Below are 25,694 nucleotides of genomic sequence, written 5' to 3'. Positions count from 1 at the left end.
AATACCACGTATATTAAACATGTCCACATCCATTGTTGATGTTAAAGCAATTTTAATAGTCACAAGATTAAAACATTTAATGTAAAATTGTTACATTAGCATTGTCTTTGCATTATATATTATATAATGTGATTTGTTTTTACATTGGTAAAGTAGACCCTTGTCTCATCAGTATGTGTCTTTTGATGTGAACCAGGGACGTTGCCATCACGGGGTGTAACTGGGACAGGGAGGCGATTCGCCAGATGAACAACCAATCAGAGCTCCTGCCCAGACATCATCGCCATGGCACTACAAGATTGGTCACCATGGTTCCAAAGAGAACACCCGCGGTCACCATTAATCTAAATGACATATCGCGTTTTAGAATCTGGTTCTAGTCATGATGATCACAGATCATTTCATTGTTATGATTAATCATGTTTTTCTATACTTAAAGTTAGCAAGGACTCCTCTTACAAAAGCATTGTGGTGTTGGTTTTTATGACTAATAAAGTTTGTGTGACTCAATCGGTTCTTGATATTCCTGGCTGTTTTTTCTCAGACTTCCTTTGGACAGTTTAAAAAGTCTTTGGCTGAGTTCTTCTGGGGAGTGGCGCTCACGGGAGGAGTAGCTATGAAAGGCCGTTCATCTCTCATATTGACGTTGTAGTATTTGGCTGAAAGACAAGAGGGGAGAGTGATGTGAGGAAAATATGGGCTCACTTGATGTCATTGCAGAGTTTACTTGTTTTGACTTGAACCATGCAAAATGTATAACTGACTGAAAACCACCAACCATGAACAATGTTTTGTCAGAAAAACATGGCAGGTGGAAGGCCTCTTAATTGGCCACAGCAGACCCTGAGCCTCATGTTTTGTTTCTTCAGTGACAATAACCAGACGGATAGAAACACATCCCTACTCAGAGTTAGGAAGGTCAGCTGCTGTTGACAACCTTTGACAGGATCTAACCATGCTGTGCCAGCAGACCGATCATCTTCACTCCACCATCCCCTCCCTCTCGCTCCAGTTAGTCAGACAGCCCAATTCTTTTGACTAATCACACCAGATCTTTTTTCAGAGCTGATCTGATTGGTCAAAAAAACAAGGAAGGAAAAATATATATATATATCCAAATTGAGCTGCCGGTGGAAATGCAGCTTGTGATCCACCCCACCCAGACATATATGGGGCTCAGAGGTGTCACACACCGTTATGTCTAAGGTATAATCTAGGAATGGATTTTTACAGCAGACCGATCAGTGCAGGGTTTTCCGGCAAACTAGTCTTAAAAGAATAAGTTAAAGTAGTGACATTGAATTAAATCATCAAAGAAAGACTACAGGCTTTGATTTGGTCCACAAAAATATGATTTTGTAGAGGTCTATGCTACCTATAAGATTCATGGGAAGATTGTTCCATTTAATTACATCTGTTTTCATATTCAGTAATGGAATAAAGTTATTTTATATATTTGTCACTTATTAAGCATCCTAAGTATTTATGTGGCCCAATTAATGGCTGTAGAGTGTGAGTTATTATTTTGGTATTTTCCGCGTAAAGAGTTTAAAAAAAATATTGGTCAGGTACAGTTGAAGTCGGAAGTTTACATGCACTTAGGTTGGAGTCATTAACTTGTTTTTCAACCACTCCACAAATGTCTTATTAACCAACTATAGTTTTGGCAAGTCAGTTAGGACATCTACTTTGTGCATGACAAGTCATTTTCCCAACAAATGTTTACAGAGATTATTTCACAATTCACTGTATCACAATTCCAGTGGGTCAGACGTTTGTTGACTGTGCCTTTAAACAGTGTGGAAAAATTCCAGAAAATGGTGTCATGGTTTTAGAAGGTTCTGATAGGCTAATTGACATCATTTGAGTCAATTGGAGGTGTACCTGTGGATGTATTTCAAGGCCTACCTTCAAACTCAGTGCCTCTTTGCTTGACATCATGAGAAGATCAAAAGAAATCAGCCAAGACCTCAGAAAAACAATTGTAGACCTCCACAAGTCTGGTTCATCCTTGGGAGCAATTTCCAAACGCCTGAAGGTACTACGATCATCTGTACAAACAATAGTACACAAGTATAAACACCAGGGGACCACGCAGCCGCCATACCGCTCAGGAAGGAGACGCGTTCTGCCTCCAGTGACAAAAGTACTTTGATGCGAAAAGTGCAAATCAATCCCAGAACAACAGCAAAGGACCTTGTGAAGATGTTGGCGGAAAAGGGTACAAAAGTATCTATATCCACTGTAAAACTAGTCCTATATCGACATAACCTGAAAGGCCGCTAAGCAAGGAAGAAGCAACTGATCCAATATCGCCATTAAAAAAGCCAGACTACGGTTTGCAACTGCACATGGGGACAAAGATCATACTTTTGAGAAATGTCCTCTGGTCTGATGAAACAAAAAAATAACTGTTTGGCCATAATGACCATCGTTATGTTTGGAGGAAAAAGGGGGCGCCTAGCAAGCCGAAGAACACCATCCCAACCGTGAAGCACGGGGGTGGCAGCATCATGTTGTGGGGGTGCTTTGCTGCAGGATGGACTGGTGCACTTCACAAAATAGATGGTATCATGAGGGAGGGAAATTATGTGGATATATTGAAACAACATCTCAAGACATCAGCCAGGAAGTTAAAGCTTGGTCGCAAAATGGTCTTACTTCCAAAGTTGTGGCAAAATGGCTTAAAGACAACAAAGTCAAGGTATTGGAGTGGCCATCACAAGGCCCTGAACTCAATCCTATAGAACTTTTGTGGGCAGAACTGAAAAAGTGTGTGCGAGCAAGGAGGCCTACAAACCTGACTCCGTTACACCAGGTCTGTTTGGAGGAATGGGGGGGGGCATCCCTGTCTTGTCCAACTTTCTAAAGACATTGCATCAGATAATGTATTATGTGTATATGTTTGCTTTGGGAAATTGTTATATATTTTTATAAAATATATTATTTCAGCTGGAAAGTTGAAAGATTCCAAAGTTTTAATAGAAAGCCCTTTTGGCATACAGCAATTATTGATAAATTTATAGCTTGTTTTAATGTGCATTGTATTAAATGGAAATGTTCTTGTATTTTTAATAAACCCTGTTTGATATGTATCAAGTCTGGGAAGACTTTTACCATTCTATTGCTTAAGCTTATTTTGCTACAATGTATTACATTTATGGGTCTATAATCAGTAGGTGACTCCAGATTTCCCTGGCTTTAATATTACATTTACATTTAAGTCATTTAGCAGACGCTCTTATCCAGAGCGACTTACTACTATAACTGAAATATCTGTTTGATACATGGAACTAGGAAGTACTGGATTGAGTAACATGTGTTGTCATTTGTGGAAATAGGGGCACTACTTTGTCCCAAAATAATGAATAGAAGTCAATGGGAAAGTCATCCATTCCTGGTGCTGTTCTCAGCGTGAATGTTTGAAAAGTATCTATTTTTTGATCTCTGTTTTTAGTGATTATTTTTTGACTGCTGATAATTGGTTCAGGGTTGTTGAGTCTAAGACGGCTATAGGATTCATCCAACTGTTTAATTCTGATTTCTATAGATTTTCAGAGAGCTTTTAAAATGGTAATTAATCACGATATTTCTAATGACCAAATGTGTATCTTTTAAAATGATAACTGGTTTACCATGTTTTCGTTTTGTGAGAGCTGTGAGATATTTACCAGGTTTATTTGCCATTAAGTAATATACTTTATTTGAGATTAACCTGTAATTGTTGTGTCTCTCCAAAAGTAAAATATCGTAATTCCTGTTTACATTCAGACATTTTATTTTCTGCTTTACCTTGTAAATATTTTTTTATGGGCTTTTTCTAAGACCGTGATACATTTCTTAAATTGTATTTTCTAAATCAGATTTAGCTTTCATTTAGATGATCATTCCTCCAATGTACGCTTTAAAGGCATCCCAGATTAAATTGGGGTTAGCTTTTCTCTATCCTCTGTCTGCATTTGTAATGGTTAAAAGGTTTTTATTTTTTCATTGACGTATTTAATACATTTCTCCAAATTCTGTCACCAAGTGTATCTTCTACTGATGTAATTAAGTATGATACCAGTGAATGATCCGATATCACTATATCATACATTTTTTTAAATCCAGTAAATTGTTGAGTGCATTTTTGGAAATGAATGTAGTCGATTCTTGTATAGCTTTTCTTACTTTGAGAAAAAAAGGAATAGTCTTTTGTAGTTGGGAGTAGTAATCTCCAGTTGTCCTGAAAAATATTTGTAAAGATGAATTTTTTTCAGCCTATTTGGAGGCTACCTAAATTTGCCTGGTTTATTAATACGTCTGTCGATCTTATTGAAAGTATGATTTAGGTCACCTGCTAAATTGTTGTTCCTGTCTGGATATGATATAGTATAGCTTGAATTTGATCTACAAACACCAGATATGCCCCTGGTGGGATATACAATGATATCAATGTGTATTTTTCATCATGCAAGGTACAATTCAACATTGGAATATGGCCTTATTGGTCCATGTACTGGGTTTTAGGGAAAATGTTGTCCTTATTTATCAGGATGATGACACCTGCTGTTACCTGCTGTTACCTGCACACCTGCTGACACCTGCTGACACCTGCTGACACCTGCTGTAGGTGGCAGCATTGGCCTGTCCAACCCAGCCCCTCTTTAAATATGACAGAAGTGGCATGGCTTCCAAAGTTTGTGTATTTATTTTCAGTAATACCAATTATCCCAACGAATATGTTCTTTAAAAAAGTATAGTCAGTCAAAGAGACTTTAAAAAAGGAAGATGTAAAATTGAGGGTGGTTTTAACCTTCCAGGCTTGGAATTGTATCAAATTGCTTCTCAGGGGTTTTACTTGTGATATATATATATACACTGAACAAAAATATAAACTATAGAGTGTTGATCCAATGTTTCATGAGCTGAAATAAAAAGTTCACAGATATTGTCCATATGCACAAAAAGCTTATTTCTCTCAAATGATGTGCACATTTGTTTACATCCCTGTTAGTGAGCATTTCTCCTTTGCCAAGATAACCCATACACCTGACAGGTGGAGTATATCAAGAAGCTGATTAAACAGCAAGATCATTACAAAGGTGTACCTTGTGCTGGGGACAATAAAAGCCCACTCTTAAATGTGCAGTTTTGTCACAACACAAATGTGACAGATGTCTCAAGTTGAGGGAGTGTGCAATTGGCATGCTGACTGCAGCAATGTCCACCGGAACGGTTGCCAGAGAATTTGTAATACCTAAGCTGCCTCCAACCTCGTTTGAATTTGGCAGTACGTCCAACCGGCCTCACAACCACAGACCATATGTAATCACGCCAGCCCAGGACCTCCACATCCAGTTTCTTCACCTGCGGTATCGTCTAAGACCAGCCACCCGGACAGCTAATGAAACAGGAGTATTTCTCTCTGTAATAAAGCCTTTTTGTGGGGGAAAATGTATTCTGATTGGCTGGGCCAGCTTCCCAGTGGGTGGGCCTATGCCCTTCCAGGCCCACCCGTGGCTGTGCCCCTGCCCAGTCATGTGAAATCCATGGATTAGGACTTAATGAATTTATTTTATTTGACTGAATTCTTACATGAACTGTGACTCAGTAAAGTCGTTGCATTTATATTTTTATTCAGTATAGTTAAATGCAATAAATGGTAACGATGGGTACATCTTGAAGATGCCGGTACCGGAGCACCAAGATGAGCGGTACCGGAGCACCAAGTCTAAGTCCAAAAGGCTCCTTAACAGATTCTACCCCCAATCCATAAGACTGTTGAACAGTTCATCAAATGGCTACACGGACTGTTTTGTATTGACCCCCACCTTTATTTACGCTGCTGCTACTCAAAGTTTATCTATGCATAGTCACTTTACACCTACCTACATGTACATATTACCTTGAATAACCTGTACCCCTGCACATTAACTCGGAAACCGGTAGCCCCTGCATATAGCCTAGTTATTATGTTACTTTTCAAAACTTTTCTTTATTTAGTAAATATTTTCTTAACTCTTATTTTTCTCAAAACTTAATTGTTGGTTAAAGGCTTGTAAGTAAGCATTTCACGGTAAAATCTACACCGGTTGTATTTGGCGCATGTGACAAATAACATTTGATTTGATGAATTCCTCCGAATTTTTTTGCCTGTCTATTTTCAAAGGATAAGGCTGTGAACATGAATGACTTCATAGCTAAGAAAACTATAACAATATGGGAGAAAATGAAACGTATTGGATAAGAGCGTCTGCTAAATGACTTAAATGTAAATGTAAATGTAAGAACCAATATAACTCCCTCAAAACACATCCTTATGGGACAATCCTTAGATAGCTTATCAGAATTCACAATAAACCGTAAATTACTTAGTAATTCGATTTTTTTTTAAATTTCCATGACAGCTTTAAAGAGCAATTTTGGATTGACCAATGTAGATATTTTCAAATATATGCAACTTAAACATTTTCTGTCACAAAAAGTTGATTTGAAATATTTTGGAGATGAGAAACATCTTGAGGGAATCCTATTTGAGTCAGAATAGGATATTCATATGATAGGTAAGCTATACAAAACCTTGCCTTTCCAACTAACAATCTCTTAGAAACAAACGTAAACTACTGGAACCAAGATTTTAAAAATAGCTGATATTGGCACAAGATAGAGGGAATGTTGGAGCATACTGTAACTAACGAGATTACAGTTAAATGAAAATGTATAGTTGCATGTATTATACAAGAGACAAAATGCACATTCTACAGCACAACGGCAGTCATGTCTGAAGTGTAAAACTAATAATGACTCAATAATCCATGCCTTCAGGGAATGTTATCAAGTCCAAAATGATAGGTGGAGTTCGACATTTTGCTGTCAGTAGTATTACAATGTAAATGCACTTTAAATCCTTTTGTCTGCATATGTCAAGACGTAGTATAGGAGGGTGCAGTGAGATACCCGGTGGGTTGGATGATACTTTTCTAGTCAATCATCTTTTTAAAAAATTGTTATTTTTTAATTATACTTAAACTGGAAATCAACCAATCTGCCATCATTAACACAATGGGAAGGTCAGGTGATTTATTATCAAAAAATGTAAAGGGTGTGGGCTACGGAGAGAAACAAAATGGTACAGTTTGAGGCCATCACGTTGCATAACGTGATGCGGGCGCTGGGCAGGTGTGATGTAGTTGATGTTTGTATGATGCTGTCGTTTGTATGTGTATGTTTTGTATTGTTTATAAAAAATGTAAAAATGATTTTTTTTTAAATATGATTTTGTATCTGGGCTAAATGCTTACAGCGTGAGAGGAGGTAGTAGTTGTATCCCTCAGGTTTCCTGTGGGTGGGGATGGACACGGCTGAGGTCACGGTGGAGGGGAAGCCTCTCCAGGTCAGACGGATGTTGATCTCCTGTCCCAGCAGAGACACTGAGAGGAGAGACACAGTTCAGTTTAGAGATTGACAAATCATCAATATTATTGATGACGGTGTGATGTTTGAAATTGAGAGTTTATGGTCTAGGAGTCTGATTGTTGGAGTAAAATTTCATGGACCGAATTGTGCCTCATTGCAGTCTGTCCGTTTACTTTTAGTGACTCATTAAAAACAACATTGTGTTGTGGCACTACACTACGATCTGATTCTGCACCCACACAATCTGGCCTGCTTGTTTTCCCTGAATTACCTGTTTACATACAGTGGACCTTGTTCCCTCCCTTTCTCGTTCTTTCATCTCTCTCCCACTCCGAGCAGCATCTCTCTCTCTGTGAGTCATCTTTATAGATAAAATGTGGCTCAACTCAAATATAACCTTACCTAAATGCTGAACAGTTCCTCATGTTTTCACCACTACTTCAGTCTGACAAAATGTTCAGTGAAAGGACTGAAAAGGTCAAAATGTGGGCGGCTCATTACCTGCTTGTCTGGCAACACGGTTGTGTGCGGTATAAACAGAGTTGTGGGCCTTCCTGTTACATGTAGGGCTGGTGCCAGACTGGTAGGAATACTTCTGCACCAAGCCACCTGAATAGACAATGATACAGATATCAGACATGCTAACTCAGGATACTGCAGATGGCATGAGCATGCTTGTTTATGTTATGTTATACCTAAGTAAATCTGTTATCACTGGCATTAGCAATAAAACATAATCTCATGTATCTATCATATCAGGGGTTAATGGATATTAAAAACTGGGTGGTTCGAGCCCTGAATACTGATTGGCTGACAGCCGTGGTATAGCAGACCGTATACCGTGGGGTAGGACAAAAAATATTTTTACATTTATAATATATTTAAAAAATATTTTTACTGCTCTAATTACGTTGGTAACCAGTTTATAATAACAATAAGGCACCTCAGGGGTTCATGGTATATGGCCAATATACCACGGCTAAGGGCTGTGTCCAGGCACTCCGCGAACCACACACCCTCGTGCCTTATCGATTAAATAAACAATGGGCTATGTGTTCTCTGGAAAATAATGAACAATGTGGAAGGTGTGAATTTACCTTCCACCGAGTTGGATTCTTTTCCAGAGAAAGCATAGAGGCCCGAGTTGATTATCCATTTTAAACCATGACTATATATTCAAAGGGGGAGACACCCTGGACCCAAACTGTTACAGACCTATATCCATCCTGCCCTGCCTATCTAAGGTCTTCGAAAGCCAAGTCAACAAACAGTCAACAAACAGGTCACTGACCATCTCGAATCTCACCGTACCTTCTCCGCTGTGCAATCTGGTTTCTGAGCCGGTCACGGGTGCACCTCAGCCACGCTCAAGGTACTAAATGATATCATAACCGCCATCGATAAAAGACTGTGCAGCCATCTTCATCGACCTTGCCAAGGCTTTCGACTCTGTCAATCACCATATTCTTATCGGCAGACTCAGTAGCCTCGGTTTTTCTGATGACTGCCGTGCCTGGTTCGCCAACTACTTTGCAGACAGAGTTCAGTGTGTCAAATCGGAGGGCATGCTGTCCGGTCCTCTGGCAGTCTCCATGGGGGTGCCACAGGGTTCAATTCTCGGGCCGACTCTTTTCTCTGTATATATCAATGATGTTGCTCTTGCTGCGGGCGATTCCCTGATCCACCTCTACGCAGACGACACCATTCTATATACTTCCGGCCCGTCCTTGGACACTGTGCTATCTAACCTCCAAACGAGCTTCAATGCCATACAACACTCCTTCCGTGGCCTCCAACTGCTCTTAAACGCTAGTAAAACCAAATGCATGCTTTTCAACCGCTCGCTGACTGCACCCGCACGCCTGACTAGCATCACCACCCTGGATGGTTCCGACCTTGAATATGTGGACATCTATAAGTACCTAGGTGTCTGGCTAGACTGTAAACTCTCCTTCCAGACTCATATCAAACATCTCCAATCGTAAATCAAATCTAGAGTCGGCTTTCTATTCCGCAACAAAGCCTCCTTCACTCACGCCGCTAAACTTACCCGAGTAAAACTGACTATCCTACCGATCTTCGACTTCGGCGATGTCATCTACAAAATAGCTTCCAACACTCTACTCAGCAAACTGGATGCAGTTTATCACAGTGCCATCCGTTTTGTCACTAAAGCACCTTATACCACCCACCACTGCGACCTGTATGCTCTAGTCGGCTGGCCCTCGCTACATATTCGTCGCCAGACCCACTGGCTCCAGGTCATCTACAAGTCCATGCTAGGTAAAGCTCCGCCTTATCTCAGTTCACTGGTCACGATGGCAACACCCACCCGTAGCACGCGCTCCAGCAGGTGTATCTCACTGATCATCCCTAAAGCCAACACCTCATTTGGCCGCCTTTCGTTCCAGTTCTCTGCTGCCTATTACTGGAACGAATTGCAAAAATCGCTGAAGTTGGAGACTTTTATCTCCCTCACCAACTTCAAACATCTGCTATCTGAGCAGCTAACCGATCGCTGCAGCTGTACATAGTCTATCGGTAAATAGCCCACCCATTTTTACCTACCTCATCCCCATACTGTTTTTATTTACTTTTCTGCTCTTTTGCACACCAATATCTCTACCTGTACATGACCATCCAATCATTTATCACTCCAGTGTTAATCTGCAAAATTGTAATTATTCGCCTACCTCCTCATGCCTTTTGCACACAATGTATATAGACTCTCTTTTTTTCTACTGTGTTATTGACTTGTTAATTGTTTACTCCATGTGTAACTCTGTGTTGTCTGTTCACACTGCTATGCTTTATCTTGGCCCGGTCGCAGTTGCAAATGAGAACTTGTTCTCAACTAGCCTACCTGGTTAAATAAAGGTGAAATAAAAAAATATATATTAAGAAATAATAATTTAACACATGTTCCGCAAGAAATGTGTTCATTTGCATGTATAAATGTGTTCAACATCCACTGAAGGAGCTACTAGCAAGTTAACTAGATAGCTACAGTAGTTGCCAAGGTAACCAAACAAACAGACTTTGTAGTTTAGCTAACTAAGCATCGAATTCAACAATGCTAATTTTTCTTAGCCACCGTGCTTCTACACCTGCATTGCTTGCTGTTTGGGGTTTTAGGCTGGGTTTCTTTACAGCACTTTGATATATCAGCTGATGTAAGAAGGTCTATATAAATACATTTGATTTTACTGTTCTAATTACGATGGTAACCAGTTTATAATAGCATTAAGGCACCTTGGGGTTTGTGGTATATGGCCAATATATCACGACTATCCAGGCACCCCACGTTGCACTGTGTTTAAGAACAGTCCTTAGCCATGGCATATTGTCCATATACCACAACCCCTCGGCCTTATTGCCTAATTATAGCCTTGGTATGAAAGGGATAATCAACTCGGAGCTGTATGCGTTCTTTGGAAAATAATGCAAGTTCGTGGAAGGTTAGTCCCACTCCGCTAACACACCTTTCACGTTGCTCTTTATTTTCCATAGAACGCATAGTCCCTCATTGATTATCCCTTACATACCAAGGCTATAATTAGGCAATAAGGCCGAGGGGTTGTGGTAATGGCTGGAGTGGAATCAGTGGAATGGTATCAAATACACCAAACACATGGTTTCTATGTGTGTGATGCCATTCCATTTGCTCCGTTCCAGACATTATTATGAGCCTCCCTCCCCACAGCAGCCTCCACTGAAGTAGTTTGGCTATAGAGATCAGTCACCTCCCTTGAAGAAGTAGACAGACTCTTTCCTCTTGCGGTACTCAGGCACAGACAGGGCAGCCGTAATCTGACCTCGCAGCCCATTGAAGCCCACACTGATCAGCTTGGGGAAGCCCATGTCCATCATGCTGTTCTCAAACCTCCAGTAGTTAGCACCCTGCGGAGGGGACAGCACACACATGAATGTATATATATATTTGTTTTTTCTGTGTGTCACCTCCACTTAATGTAGTATAGAAGTCTTATAGCAAACAATAGGCTTCGGATAGTCACAAGGTGTACTGTACCTTGAAGAAGTATGTCTTGCCCTGGCAGTTGCAGCGGGTGAAGACGGTGTCAATGGGAGAAGGGACTCCCCACACGTCTGTTATCCGATGGGCAGGTCCAGCCATCCTGTTACTATCCATGACCCAGAAATAGTGTCCTACAAGGGAAGCAACACTGGTACTTGCATCTGCATCTTGTCTTCAATCACTTGTCATCCTCAATGTATCCTCTGTTGTGGTCCTTCTGTAGCTCAGTTGGTAGAGCATGGCGCTTGTAACGCCAGGGTAGTGGGTTCGATCCCCGGGTCACCCATACGTAGAATGTATGCACACATGACTGTAAGTTGCCTTGGATAAAAGCGTCTGCTAAATGGCATATATATATATATATATTTCTCTATAGCCTTCAAACTCAAATCTGGACTGCAAAGCCAGATCCATTGCATTTTTTTTTCATTGCTCCCCTCTAATCAGGGACTGATTTAGACCTGGGACACCAGGTGTGTGCAATTAATTATCAGGTACAACAGAAAACCAGCAGGCTCGCTTCAGATTTTGTAGGGTAAGAGTTGAATACCCCTGCTCTATAGTCTATATTAGGGGCATTAAATTGTGAGCCTGGAGGTCTGGGGTAATGCTTGTTATCTGTTATACCTGATAATGAATTGCACCAACCTGGTGTCCCAGTTCTAAATCAGTCCTTCATTAGAGGGGAAGAGTGGAAATCATCAGTGCTATGGAACTGGTTTCAAGGTCCAGATTAAAAATGTCCTGGTCTATTTAATACATGGTGTTGTTTTAATAAACTTTAGTCTCAATTTAGAACATTCTCTTGGGTTGAAAAACAATCAAAATGTCACATCTATAGAAAGCAAAAAAGAGCTGAAAGACAGTCTACTCACAATTTCTTTGCATCATTGAATATTCAGGGTGCCGTCTGAGAGGGAAAAACCCAACATCTGGTGTGTTTGGCACATAGACTTAATTATCTACACCAAGCCGTTCACGCTCTCTGTAGCCGATGTGAGCAAGACCTTTAAACAGGTCAACATTCACAAGGCTGCAGGACCAGATGGATAACCAGGACGTGTACTCAGAGCATGCGCTGACCTACTGGCAAGTGTCTTTACTGACATTTTCAACCTGTCCCTGACCAAGTCTGTAATACCAACATGTTCAAGCAGATCACCATAGTCCCTGTGCCCAATAACACTAAAGTAACCTACATAAATGACTACCGACCCATAGCACTCACAGCTGTAGCCATGAAGTGCTTAGAAAGGCTGGTCATGGCTCACATCAACACCATTATCCCAGAAACCTAGACACACTCTAATTTGCATACCGCCCCAACAGATTCACAGATGACACAATCTCTACTGCACACCACACTGCCCTTTACCACGTGTACAAAAGGAACACCTACGTGAGAATGCTGTTCATTGACTACAGCTCAGCATTCAACACCATAGTGCCATCAAAGCTCATCACTAAGCTATGGACCCTAGGACTAAACACCTCCCTCTGCAACTGGATCCTGGACTTCCTGATGGGCTGTCCCCAGGTGGTAAGGGTAGGCAACAACATCTGCCACGCTGATCCTCAACATGGGGGCCCCTCAGAGGTGTGTGCTTAGTCCCCTCCTGTACTCCCTGTTCACCCATGACTGCGTGGCCAAGCACGACTCCAACACTATTATTAAGTTTGCCGAAGACACAACGGTGGTAGGCCCTGATCACCTACAATGAGACAGCCGATAGGGAGGAGGTCAGAGACCTGTGTGGTGGAATTGATTGTAATCAAAAGGAGAGACTTTTAAGATTTCTTCAAAACAATCAAACGTTATTATTTAATTACTGCAGCTGGTCGGTAATCACCCCTGGAGGTGATCACCGATGGAGCTGGTTTGAGCCACAGCATTTTATGGCAAAGTCCAATCTCTTTCAGTTTACATGACACACAAAAGATGCATGGAATGGGTCACAAGGTTAAGATTTGTATGAAAGATACTTATAATTCACAGCAGACAGTATCTGCTGTAAAAACATGATAACTCATTGTACAGAGATGAGCCTGGCCCCCCAACCCCATACTGGAGCCATCTCTCCCTGATATCTAACAGAAACATTAACTCATGCTCTGGAACGCAGTTGCAAATGAGAACTTGTTCTCAACTAGCCTCCCTGGTTAAATAAAGGTGAAATAAAATAAAAAATCACCAAAGACATCATAAATCTTCCAGAGGCCCATCCTCAGTAGAACACACAGAGATGAGCGTTCTAACAAACCCTTATTATGTTTCATAAAACAACCATTTGATGCAATAAAGGTATTACAATAAGTATTATTGTAATAATTATCTCGCAATTTTGCTCTCACACCTGGCAGTGTGGTGCCAGGACAACAACCTCTCCTTCAATGTGATCAAAACAAAGGAGATGATCGTGGACTACAGGAAAAGGAGGACCGAGCACGCCCCCATTCTCATCGACGGGGCTGTAGTGGAGTAGGTTGAGAGCTTCAAGTTCTTTGGCGTCCACATCACGAACAAACTATCATGGTCCAAACACACCAAGACAGTTGTGAAGAGGGGACGACAACGCCTATTCCCCCTCAGGAGACTGAAAAGACTGGCATGGGTCCTCAGATCCTCCAAAATGAGCATCCTGACTGGTTCTATCACCGCCTGGTATGGCAACTGCTTGGCCCCCATCCGCAAGACGCTACAGAGGGTAGTGCATACAGCCCACTACATCACTGGGGCTAAGTTTCCTGCCATCCAGGACCTCTATACCAGGCGGTGTCAGAAAAGGGCCTGAACATTTCCAAAGACTCCAGCCACCCTAGGCATTGACTGTTCTCTCTGCTACCACACAGCAAGCGGTACCAGTGTGCCAAGTCTAGGTCCAAAAGGCTTCTTAACAGCTACTACTCCCAAGCCATAAGACTGCTGAACAGCTAATCAAATCTCGCTGTTTATTATCTATGCATATTCACTTTACCTCTACCTACATGTCCAGTACCAGTCAAAGGTTTGGACACACCTACTCATTCAAGGGTTTTCCTTTATTTTTTACTATTTTCTACATTGTAGAATAATAGTGAAGACATCAAAACTATAAAATAACACACATCGAATCATGTAGTAACCAAAAAAGTCTGGAACAAATCAAAATATATTTTATATATTTGAGATTCTTCAAAGTAGCCACCATTTACCTTGATGACAGCTTTGCAGACTTTTGGCATTCTCCCAAACAGTTTCGCCTGGAATGCTTTTCCAACAGTCTTGAAGGAGTTCCCACATATGCTGAGCAGTTGTTGGCTGTTCTCATTCTTGGTCAAATAGCCCTTACAAAGCCTGGAGAGGTGTTGGGATATTGTCCTGTTGAAAACAAATGATAGTCCCACTAAGCGCAAACCAGATGGGATGGCGTATCGCTGCAAAATGCTATGGTAGCCATCCTGGTTAAGTGTGCCTTCAAAATAAATCACTGACAGTGTCACCAGCAAAGCAGCCCCACACCATCACATCTCCTCCTCCATGCTTCACGGTGGGAACTACACATCTGGGCAACATCAGATTTCCTACTATGCGTCTCACAAAGACACAGTGATTGGCATCAGAAATCTCACATTGGACACATCAGATTTCCACCGGTCTAATGTCCATTGCTCTTGTTTCTTGGCCCTAGCAAGTCTCTTATTATTATTGGTCCTTTAGTAGTGATTTCTTTGCATGAATTCGACCATGAAGGCCTGATTCACGCAGCCTCTTCTGAACAGTTGATGTTGAGATGTGTCTGTTACTTAAACTCTGTGAAGCATTTATTTGGGCTGCAATCTTGGGTGCAGTTAACTCTTATGAACTTATCTTCTGTAGCAGAGGTAACTCTGGGCCTCTTTTCCTGTGGCGGTCCTCATGAGATCCAGTTTCATCGTAGTGCTTGATGGTTTTTGCGACTGCACTTGAAGAAACTTGAAAAGTTCTTGAAATTTATCGAATTGACTGACCTTCATGTCTTAAAGTAATTTGGACTGTCGTTTTTCTTTGCTTATTTGAGCTGTTCTTGCCATACTAAGGACTTGGTCTTTTACCAAATAGGGCCTCTGTATCTTTTGTATACCATATTTTAAAAAATTAAAATACAGAAATCCCGTTTTTGAATATAAACTATATTGTTGATAAACACATTTAAGTTACTCTTGTCATTTTAGTGTTTTAAGTCTGAACTACAGTCTACGTTTTTAACCTGAAAAGGGCCAGGCAGTTTGGCACGACAAGGAGTCTAATGAAATGGATTGGTACACAACACAACTGATGGGATCAAACTGATTTAGAAGGAAAGAAATTCCACAAATGAACTCTTAACAAGGCACAAATGTTAATTGAAACCCATTCCAGGTGACTACCTTATGAAGCTGGTTGAGAGAATGTAAAAAGTGTGCAAAGCTGTCATCAAGGCAAATGGTGGCTACACTTTTCTGGTTACTACCTGATTCCATATGTGTTATTTCATAGTTTTGATGTCTTCAATATTATTCTTCAATGTAGAAAATAGTAAAAATAAAGAAAAACCCTTGAATAAGTAGGTGTGTCCAAACTTTTGACTATTACTGTACATATTCCCTCAATTACCTCGACTAACCTGTAGCCCAGCACATTGACTCGGTACAGGTACCCCCTGTATATAGGCTAGTTATTGTTATTGTTATTTTTATATTTATAAATTTTTACTTGAGTTAATTTAGTAAATATTTTCATAACTCTTATTTTCCTTAAAGCTACATTGTTGGTTAAGGTCTTGTAAGTAAGCATTTCACGGTAAGGTCTACACCGGTTTTATTCGGCGTGTGTGACATAAAATTTGATTTGATTTTAATTTGGTCTGGCACTGACCTCTGAAAACCACCACGGTCCCGTTCCTCAGCGTAGTTACCGCACCAACAGGACGACCGCTGCAGATGTTGGTGTCGTTGTGTTCATCTGGAGGGAAAAGCCACGTTTAAAAGGAGCCACATGTGAGGACTAATAAGAAAAACAACATGGAGAATGTGTTAAGTGAATCAGAACAATTTCATGTGTCTGACAATGTATCAACTGGCTAATGTGTTTCTCCCAAGAACTTTTACTGAACAGCACACACAACTTAATGTCAATTCTTTTTCTGTTTGCTCTGTGAAGGAGTATTTTTTTTCCAAACCACAGAAACTGCTGGACTGACTTGTTAGGCTCTGGGAAAACGGTCACCTTTGACAGTTAATATAGTGCAGCTACACTTGACAGGAGGAAGCTCTTTTCATCCAAGAGAAGTAATACATCTCAGTGCCACCTATGAGAAAAGTAGGGCTGGCGAATCCACCCAGTAATAGCTTTTACCATTAGTAATAAGTGCTCTACAACATTGACTGAGTTTCTTTGCAATGGTATTAAAGTAAGGCAAAGCAAGGTCTAAGCTTACCTGCTTGGTAGTCCCTGGAGTTGTCTGTGCCCAGAGCTTGGTTGATATCCGTGAGGGTGTTTGGCTGGGTGGATTTGGGCTTAGGTTTCTCTGTGGGTTTACTAGGCTTGATTTTCTCAGTGAGTTTGTTTTGGGTTGGTTTGGTGGTGGGGACAGGGACGGGGACGGGAGTGGGGGTGGGAGTGGGGGTGGGGGGGGGGGCGGAACTGAGCTTCATGGAGTTGCTTGTGGTCTCCTCTGGTGCTGCCTCATCTCCTTCCTCTTGTCCCGCTGGGTCTATTGTGAGACGCGTAGCCAGATCTCCAGTCTGGGGGACACTGTTGTCATTCAAATTATTTGGGGTGGCCCCTCTACCAGGTTTGGACTCGGGACCACTGTCAGATGCTGGTGCCTCGGAGGCCACATTGAGATCCTGTAGGTTCGAGGGTGTGGGTTCAGATTCATCTGGCACTGTGTTCTTAGATTCTGCCTCCTGACCTTCAGGGTCTAATTCACTCTGTCCTTCAGGTAGGAGTTCAGGGGTGTCCTCTGCAGGAGTAGGCCCGGGCTGGGGCTCTGAGCTCGGGAAAGCCTGGTCAGAGGACTGAGGGGTAACTGGGGAGGCGGGGGTGGGCTCAGAGGTGGACCTAGGGAGAGTTGGGTCGGCTGCAGATGGGCTGCTGCTGGAATAAGGCTGTCCCTCAGGATCACTGGAGTCTGGAAAACATGAGATTTGTGTCAGTGTCAGATTTGAATCCAGATGACTCAAAATAATTTGAAACATCTTATCCAATACAATTTCTAGGAACAGTGAGATAGGACTATCTCTCAAATGTTGGTATGTGAGAGATGGCTTGGCTATCATTTCCCGCACTGTGCCAATATATAATGCTATACATATAAACTGTAAGCTCCTAACTGTACAATGAATTTCCCTGTTCTGACAATAAAGATCGAATTGAATTCATTACCTGTTGCCTCAGCGGGGGTCTCATTGGCTGGTTCGGCAGTAGAGGGGTTGGGGTTGGCTGCTGGTGGGGTTCCTTCCGAGCCTGGTGTTGCTTCTGTATCCAATTCCTCAGGGAAGGGTGTGTAGTCCCCCTTTAAAATGGCCTCTTTCTCAGGGTCATCCTCTGTATCTGTGGGTTGGGGGTTAGTTTTAAGCGTGGGATCTAAGGGGTCTGAAGAGGCTGGCTCAGTTGGTGAGAACTCTGACCCGCCGGTGCTCTCTGAGGCAGGGGTTTCTTCAGGGTCATCTGGGTTAGCGGTCGCCTCTGGATCCACCAGACCAGCTTCAGGGTCCTCTGGGTAAGGGCTTGCCTCTGGATCCTCTGACCCAGTATCAGGAGAGGGAAGAGGAAGATCTGGCCAGGTCTCACCCTTCACATCTGTGGAAGGGAATAATGTCAAAATGTATGCACATTTTGAATCATTAAAATGTACATATGAGTAGCTATGTTGAGAAAATATCTTAATGTTTCTATCACCATCTTCCTGTTCATCCTGGATTTCTGGTTCTGGGGTGAACAATGGCATAGGCTGGTCGTCTGACAAATCTGGAAATGAATTGAATAGTATTTGAAATAACTTTGATTTATTCCCTGTTGTTGAGTTATATGGGACATATGTAATTATTACACAACTCTATTTATTACACAAGTAAATGTTCCTGTTGTTCTAGTTCATGTCTTAAAGCAAACAGTCCACCAGATAAACTATGGACAAAGAACACAATTGCATTGGGATCCTGAAGCCCACTGTCGTGCCAACACCTCAGGTTTCAGTATGATAATACACGGCCCCATGGCACAAGGATCTGTACACAATTTCTGGAAGCTGAAAATGTCCCAGTTCTTCCATGGCCTGCATACTCATCAGACATGTCACCCATTGAGTTTGCTCTGGATCGACGGGTACGACAGCGTGTTCCAGTTTCCGCCAACATCAAGCAATTTCGCACCGCCATTGAAAAGGAGTGGGACAACATTCCACAGTCCACAATCAACAGCCTAATCAACCCTATGCGAAGGAGATGTGTCACGCTGCATGAGGCAAATGGTGGTCACAGCAGATACTGACTGGTTTTCTGATCCATGTCCCAACATTTTTTAAAGGTGTCTGTGACCAACAGATGCATATCTGTATTCTCAGTCACGTGAAATCCATAAATTAGGACCTAATGAATTTATTTCAATTGATTTCCTTATATGAACGTTAACTCTTTGAAATTGTTGCATGTTGCATTTATATTTTGGTTCAGTGTATAATGACATTATTTCCCTTTGTTTCTCTTGGCCGGTAGGGCGTGACACATCTGGGGAGACTTGGCCTCCGGGCTCCAGCTCAAGTCACAGCCAGAGAGAGCTGCAGCAGTGTGACAGGCTATCCAAAACATCTGTGAGTCACACTCTCTACCGAGTGCTTTATTGGTCAAGAAAAGTTCAAAACATCTGTATTTTTTGTTAGACAATATTACACTATTATTACAGGGACTGTTTTGACTTTGGTGTTGGAAGATGTTGGGCTGAGTGAATACTGGTGAATAATACATTTTCATTCTTATTAAGACTAAAGTGTTGGTTGTCCATCTCCTCAGTAAGGTTGTTCTGAAAGTACTGACCTTCACTTAGTTCCTCCTGTGGATTGGGAGTCATCTCTGGCTCCTCAGTAAGGTTGTTCTGAAAGTACTGACCTTCACTTAGTTCCTCCTGTGGATTGGGAGTCATCTCTGGCTCCTCAGTAAGGTTGTTCTGAAAGTACTGACCTTCACTTAGTTCCTCCTGTGGATTGGGAGTCATCTCTGGCTCCTCAGTTGGTTGGATCTGGGGAGGCTCTGGTTCTGGCTCTGGTGTGTCAATCAAGTACTAAATGAGTAAAGAGTATCCAAAAGCAACTACCTTTCCTACAATAATTATCTCAAATCTATTGTTTATAATAACTATTGCTTTATGAAATATACCTTTTGGTTTGTTATCGATTACGTTATCGCATGAGCTAGTCATCGGTGTTGTTGTACTGGCTGGTCTTGAACTAAAACAGAAAATAGTTGAGATGAACTGACGGGCTTCTGCATTTTAACATGCATGTTTATATGAATATACTGCATGCCTATCTTTAAATCAACGCTATACCTTTTGATTAGTCATCATTTATGTTATTGCATGAGCTAGTCTTCAGTGTTGTTGTGCTGCCTGGTTTTTTTTTTTTTTGGTGTCTGTAATAATTATTAAAAGAGAAAATAGTCAAAACAAACTGATGCAGGCTACTATATGAGTTTAACATTAACATGCCTATTTACAGTGTCTTCGGGATGCTTTCAGGCCACTTTACTTTTTAGACATTTTGTTCCAGCCTTATCCTAAAATTGATTCAATTGTTTTTTTCCCTCATCAATCTACACACAATACCCCAAAATGACAAAGCAAAAACAGGATTTTAGACAATTTAGAAATAAAACACCTGAAATATCACATTTACATAAGTATTCAGACCCTTTACTCAGTACTTTGTTGAAGCACCTTTGGCAGCAATTACAGCCTTGAGTCTTCTTGAGTATGACGCTACCAGCTTGGAACACCTGTATTTGGGGAGTATCCCATTCTTCTCTGCAGATCCTCTCAAGCTCTGTCAGGTTGGATGGGGAGCATTGCTGCATAGCTATTTTCAGGTCTCTCCAGAGATGTTGGATCGGGTTCAAGTCCAGGCTCTGGCTGGGTCACTCAAGAGCATTCAGACATTTGTTCCGAAGCCACTCCTGAGTTGTCTTGGCTGTGTGGTTAGGGTCGTTGTCCTGTTGGAAGGTGAACCTTCACCCCAGTCTGAGGTCCTGAGCACTCTGGAGGAGGTTTTCATCAAGGATCTCTCTGTACTTTGCTCCGTTCATATTTCCCTCGATCCTGACTAGTCTCCCAGTCCTTGCCGCTGAAAACATCTCCACAACATGATGCTGCCACCATCATTCTTCACTGTAGGGATGGTACCAGGTTCCCTCCAGACGTGACGTTTGGCATTCAGGCGAAAGTGTTCATTCTTGGTTTCATTAGACCAGAATCTAGTTTCTCATTGTCTGAGAGTCTTTAGGTGCCTTTTAGCAAACTCCAAGCGGGTTGTCATGTGCCTTTTACTGAGGAGTGGCTTCCATCTGGCAACACTAACCTAAAGGCCTGATTGGTGGAGTGATGCAGAGATAGTGTTCCTTCTGGAAGGTTCTCCCATCTCCACAGAGGAACTCTGGAGCTCTGTCAGAGTGACCATCGGATTCTTGGTCACCTCCCTGACCAAGGTTTTTCTCCCCCGATTGTTCAGTTTGGCCGGGCGGCCATCTCTAGGAAGAGTCTTGGTGATTTCAAACTTTTTCCATTTGGATGGAGTTCATTGTGTTCTTAGGGATCTTCAATGCTGCAGACATTTTTTGGTACCCTTTCCCAGATCTGTGTCTCAACATAATCCTGTCTCGGAGCTCTACGAACAATTCCTTCGACCTAATGGCTTGTTTTTTGCTCTGACATGCACTGTCAACGGCGGAACCTTACGTAGACAGGTGTGTGCCTTTCCAAATCATGTCCAATCAATTGAATTTACCACAGGTGGACTCCAATCAAGTTGTAGAAACATCTCAAGGGTGATCAATGGAAACAGGATGCACCTGGGCTCAATTTCGAAGTCTCATAGCAAAGGGTCTGAATACTTATCTAAATAAGGTATTTCAAGCTTGTAGCGTCATACCCAAAGTGGCTCGGGCCTGTATACATTAAAAAAAAAAATCTTTTTTCGCTTTTTCATTCTGGGTTATTGTGAGTAGATTGACATTTTCTATTTAATCCAAAATGTGGACAAAGATAAGGGTTCTGAATACTTTCTGAATGCACTGAATGCATAGTGCCAGCATGCCTATCTTTATTGTCATATGTCATACTATCATGTACCAGACATTATTTCATACATTACTTAATGTCATACATATTATTTCATACATGAAATCAAAGGCGCAACTTTGACTGGGGATGGGGGGGACATGTCCCCCTACATTCTGAAATTGCATTTTTGTCCCCCCTCACTTTTATAATTGGAATGTGCCTCAAAATGAGACAACGGTGTACTTTACTTCACAAGACTATTTTAAGTGTCTTGGACATTTTACTAACCTTCTATGCCACACTGGCTGTCGTAGTCTGGGCAACACTTTTTGAACCGTGCACAGTCAGGATCACAGTCGCACAGCCTTCCCCTCTTAAAGGATTCACCACACCGCCCTTTACAAGAGTCACCTGGTATCCAGACATACAGTACATCCATTATCACACCAGTCCTGGTTGTGCTATTATAACACATGCATAATACCTGCATGTACATGTGGATTTTTATCATCTGAATAAATGACATGTCAAGCACTCTCATGGATCATTTGTGATAATACAGGGTTTCCCAAACTCGGTACTGCAGACCCCAAGGGGTGCACATTTTGGCTTTTGCCATAGCACTACACAGCTGATTCAAATAAGCAGCTCGTCATCACGCTTTGGTTGTTTGAATGAGCTGTGTAGTGCTAGGGCAAAAACCTAAACGTTCATCCCTTGGGGTGCCCAACTCGGACACCACTAATACAGTGAATAGATAAGAAAAGTCCTTACTGGTGGTGCACTGGGATTCGTAGTCAATACAGCACTCCTCGTGAGTGAGACAGTCATAATCACACTGGCACATGTAACCCCTGTTATACTCTCCTCCACATTGCCCGTTGCAGCTTGCTATACAGAAAAGACAACAACATCATGTATATTTAGTGTCATTCAGTAGCCTAGCACACGGTTTCCAAAACTCTGTCCTTTCCCTGGATACACGTTTTTTTTTTGTTGCCGTAGTGCTACACAGCTGATTCAAATAACCAACTCATCAATTATTTGAATCAGCTGTGTAGTGCTGGGGCAAAATCCAAAACATGCTCCCCGGGGGGGGGGGGGGGGGGGTATGACCGAGTTCGGGAAACCTTGACCTTGGCCCAGCACACACACAGTCATGGAGATATGTCACAAGTCACCAGCTATGACAGCAGTATCAATATCATTCCAACAATAAGGCCTTGTCACATTTGTCACAGAACCTGTCACTAGTGCTGAGCGATTAGTGCTTTATGAGGTCGGTTCAGTTTCGGTTTCAATTTCTTTACATATGATTTAAAATATTAAATGTACTATGCATTATGTGGGTTGAATGATGTAACAACACAGAGTAAAACAAACAAAAGTCCCATGATGGTAGTGTCTACCCATTACTGTTTATCACTTATTAACAATAATTTACTCACATTACTTTAATAAAATATTTGTTTTATTTGATGACTTTATTATTTAATTTATTATTTCATTCCAAGTCATCGTCTCATACAGAGCTGAAGTACATGCAATTGAAGTAGTTCTTCAAAGTAAATAAGACATACTTTTATGACCACTGAATACCAACCAAAATCTGTCGTTCTGCCCCTGAACAGGCAGTTAACCCACTGTTCCTAGGCCGTCATTGAAAATAAGAATTTGTTCCTAACTGACTTGCCTAGTTAAATAAAGGTAAAATAAAATAAAAAAATCCATCACTAAATCATGTATACTTCAGGCTTGCGAAGCAACTGCTTTCTATCCCTCTCGATCCTGTGTTCTCTCCTCTCTCAGTCTCCATGTCTTGCTCAGCACAGACCAGACAAGTTTAAGCGGGACGCACAATGGATTATGGTCACAGTAGGTAATTACCACATTTTGGGCGCTAAACTATACTTTACAAAAGCAAAATATAAAGTGTTGGTCCCATTTTTCATGAGCTGAAATAAAATATCCCAGAAAGGTTCCATACACACAAAAAGCTAATTTCTCTCAAATTTTGTGCACAAATTTGTTTACATCCCTGTTAGTGAGCATTTCTCCTTTGCCAAGATAATCCATCCACCTGACAGGTTTAGTATATCAAGAAGCTGATTAATAGTCACATCAAGTTCACTGCACATCACTGCACATCAAGCTCACATAAACATTTCTTTCAATGGAATTCAAATAATTGAACCGATGTCGTCAATTAGTTGTTTAAAAAATAAGAAATGACAGACTTTTCAGTTAATTGCTCAGCACTACTTGTAACACTGACAAGATAATGGCTGAATCATACATTATAGAGCCAGAATACACTTTTTCCGTCTCTAGTTAATAATTTGTTAATAAGTCAATAGAAATCGGAGAGTGGGCAAGCAGTACACACAATCTGTTCTACCTTCCCGGAAAGCAGTTCAGTACACTCATGGTAATTTAAATCAAGAGAGTGACAACATGCATCCTTATCTCTAACTGACAGTAAAACTATTTAGAATAAAACCCAGAAACACACACATAAGGAGCTGAATCAAAGCAATTTACATACGCAGTGATTACAAATACTCACACTGAGCAGAATTGAACGGGAGAGCACAAGCCAGCAGAAGAGCAAAGAAAACTGATGGACTCATCTTCACAGGTGTCCTCTGTTTCAACCTGAGCAGTAGCATATTAGCAAGAAGGAGAGAAGAAAAAAACAACCCAACTCAGTTAATTTCTATTCCATTAGAATGTATATAATCTATGTACAATAGTTACTTGAGAGTGAAAAGTCTCATTGTACCTTGAAAGAGTAACCCTCTGTCCAGATCTAGCGGAGTCCTGCACTGTGTCTGCTTTTATAAGGAATGGGAGAGAGGCTGGCTGCCGGTTTCGTGTCTGATAGGAATCCCCCCCTTATATTTTGGGTCCTGGTGTGGTAGGACAGTAGGACTCATGAGGCAATTATAAGTTATATTCTTCAAGAATCAATGGGTACATATAATTCATTTATAACTCCAAAAATGTATGTAGCATCTGCTGATTACCCCTTTAAATGTCAATAATCTGTCCTCCAGAGTGGTTTCACTACAGACCCGGGTTCGATTCCAGGCTGTGTCACAGCTGGCTGTGACCTGGAGACCCATGAGGCGGCACACAATTGGCCCGGGTAAGGGGGGGGGGGGTTTGGCCGGCCGGGATTTCCTTGTCCCATCGCGCTCTCGCAACCCCTTATGGTGGGCCGGGCGCCTGCAAGCTGACTTCGGTCACCAGCTGGACGGGGTTTCCTCTGACACATTGGTGCGACTGGTTTCCGGATTAAGCAGGTAGTGTGGCTTGGCAGGGTCGTGTTTCGGAGGACACATGGTTCTTGACCTTCGCCTTTCCTGAGTCCCTTGGGGAGTTGCAGTGATGGGACAAGACTTTAACTACCAATTGGGGAGAAAAAGGGGTAGAAGTACAAAAACAATGATAAAGTCAATAATCTGAAAACATATGAACTCAGATTTGTCTCATTTTCACATATGTTGTAGCATATACCCTATTTTACATTGTCTGAAGTTTTTGTGTTGTGTCCTCCATCAGATGAGACATACCATACTCTTTAATACAGGGTGGGTGCCATTTCTATCATAGAAATATAATTCATAGAAAGGACCTATCCCTTCAGAGACTGCAATTTAGCTGGTAACACCATTGACATTTTAATTCAATTTAATTCCACCCACCGTCGAATGTCAACACGAATGGGAATGTATTTTATAATGACCATATTTCTATGATTTTCTATGATTTCGATAGGTTTTGGGAGATTGACAGATTAATTTGAAACAATGGATATTCCAACTCAAGTCAACATTCTCTGATGTGTGGACCTCCAATCATCTTTGTGGTACCATTTTAAAGAGGACATTTCAATGTTATTCATATCAGGCAACACGACAAGAGAATGCTGTTTCTCAACTGATGGCAGGCACAACACAAACAACTGAGATGATGTCAAATGTGTGT

General features: G+C 41.5%; 2 protein-coding genes across 7 annotated transcripts in view; one reads left to right on the top strand and one right to left on the bottom strand.

Moving 5' to 3' along the window:
- The window catches only part of LOC124037875 (nucleoprotein TPR-like), a 37,779-nt gene extending 37,264 nt beyond the window's left edge, over positions 1-515 (top strand). For all 5 annotated transcript variants that reach the window (XM_046353056.1, XM_046353059.1, XM_046353058.1 and 2 more), the window contains exon 49: positions 197-515. In XM_046353056.1, the coding sequence (XP_046209012.1) occupies positions 197-249 (53 nt within the window). In that variant the 3' untranslated portion in view covers positions 250-515. The remainder of the gene's footprint in view (positions 1-196) is intronic.
- LOC124037877 (proteoglycan 4-like) lies at positions 36-24,591 on the bottom strand. Of its 2 annotated transcripts, XM_046353060.1 has the most exons (14): positions 24,487-24,591; positions 24,271-24,359; positions 22,479-22,595; positions 21,993-22,115; positions 19,613-19,693; positions 18,336-18,404; positions 17,820-18,236; positions 16,870-17,565; positions 16,308-16,394; positions 11,429-11,565; positions 11,142-11,298; positions 7,900-8,007; positions 7,284-7,412; positions 36-659 (listed from the first exon to the last, which is right to left on the bottom strand). In XM_046353060.1, the coding sequence occupies exons 2-14, from the start codon at positions 24,332-24,334 to the stop codon at positions 541-543; spliced, it is 2,304 nt and encodes a 767-aa protein (XP_046209016.1). In that variant the 5' UTR covers positions 24,335-24,359; positions 24,487-24,591; the 3' UTR covers positions 36-540. The 2 variants fall into 2 exon arrangements, with proteins under 2 accessions (XP_046209016.1, XP_046209017.1); XM_046353061.1 differs by lacking the exons at positions 19,613-19,693; positions 21,993-22,115; positions 22,479-22,595; positions 24,271-24,359; positions 24,487-24,591 and adding an exon at positions 19,469-19,577.
- Between the last annotated feature and the right edge of the window lie 1,103 nt (positions 24,592-25,694).

The sequence above is a fragment of the Oncorhynchus gorbuscha genome, linkage group LG06 (assembly GCF_021184085.1).
Source record: "Oncorhynchus gorbuscha isolate QuinsamMale2020 ecotype Even-year linkage group LG06, OgorEven_v1.0, whole genome shotgun sequence".
NCBI classification, from domain to species: Eukaryota; Metazoa; Chordata; class Actinopteri; order Salmoniformes; family Salmonidae; genus Oncorhynchus; species Oncorhynchus gorbuscha.
The sequence above is the reverse complement of the archived record's forward strand: the minus strand, read 5'-3'. Positions and strand labels throughout refer to the sequence as shown.

Bases quoted from the DNA above. Each gene is read 5' to 3' on its own strand.
- LOC124037877 (XM_046353060.1), bottom strand. From the start codon at position 24,334: ATGAGTCCATCAGTTTTCTTTGCTCTTCTGCTGGCTTGTGCTCTCCCG. The intron at 22,116-22,478 runs GTAAGGACTTTT...TCTGGATACCAG, and splicing joins CGAATCCCAGTGCACCACCA to GTGACTCTTGTAAAGGGCGG. The intron at 8,008-11,141 runs GTGACTGATCTC...TTGTCTATTCAG, and splicing joins TGTCTACTTCTTCAAGGGAG to GTGGCTTGGTGCAGAAGTAT.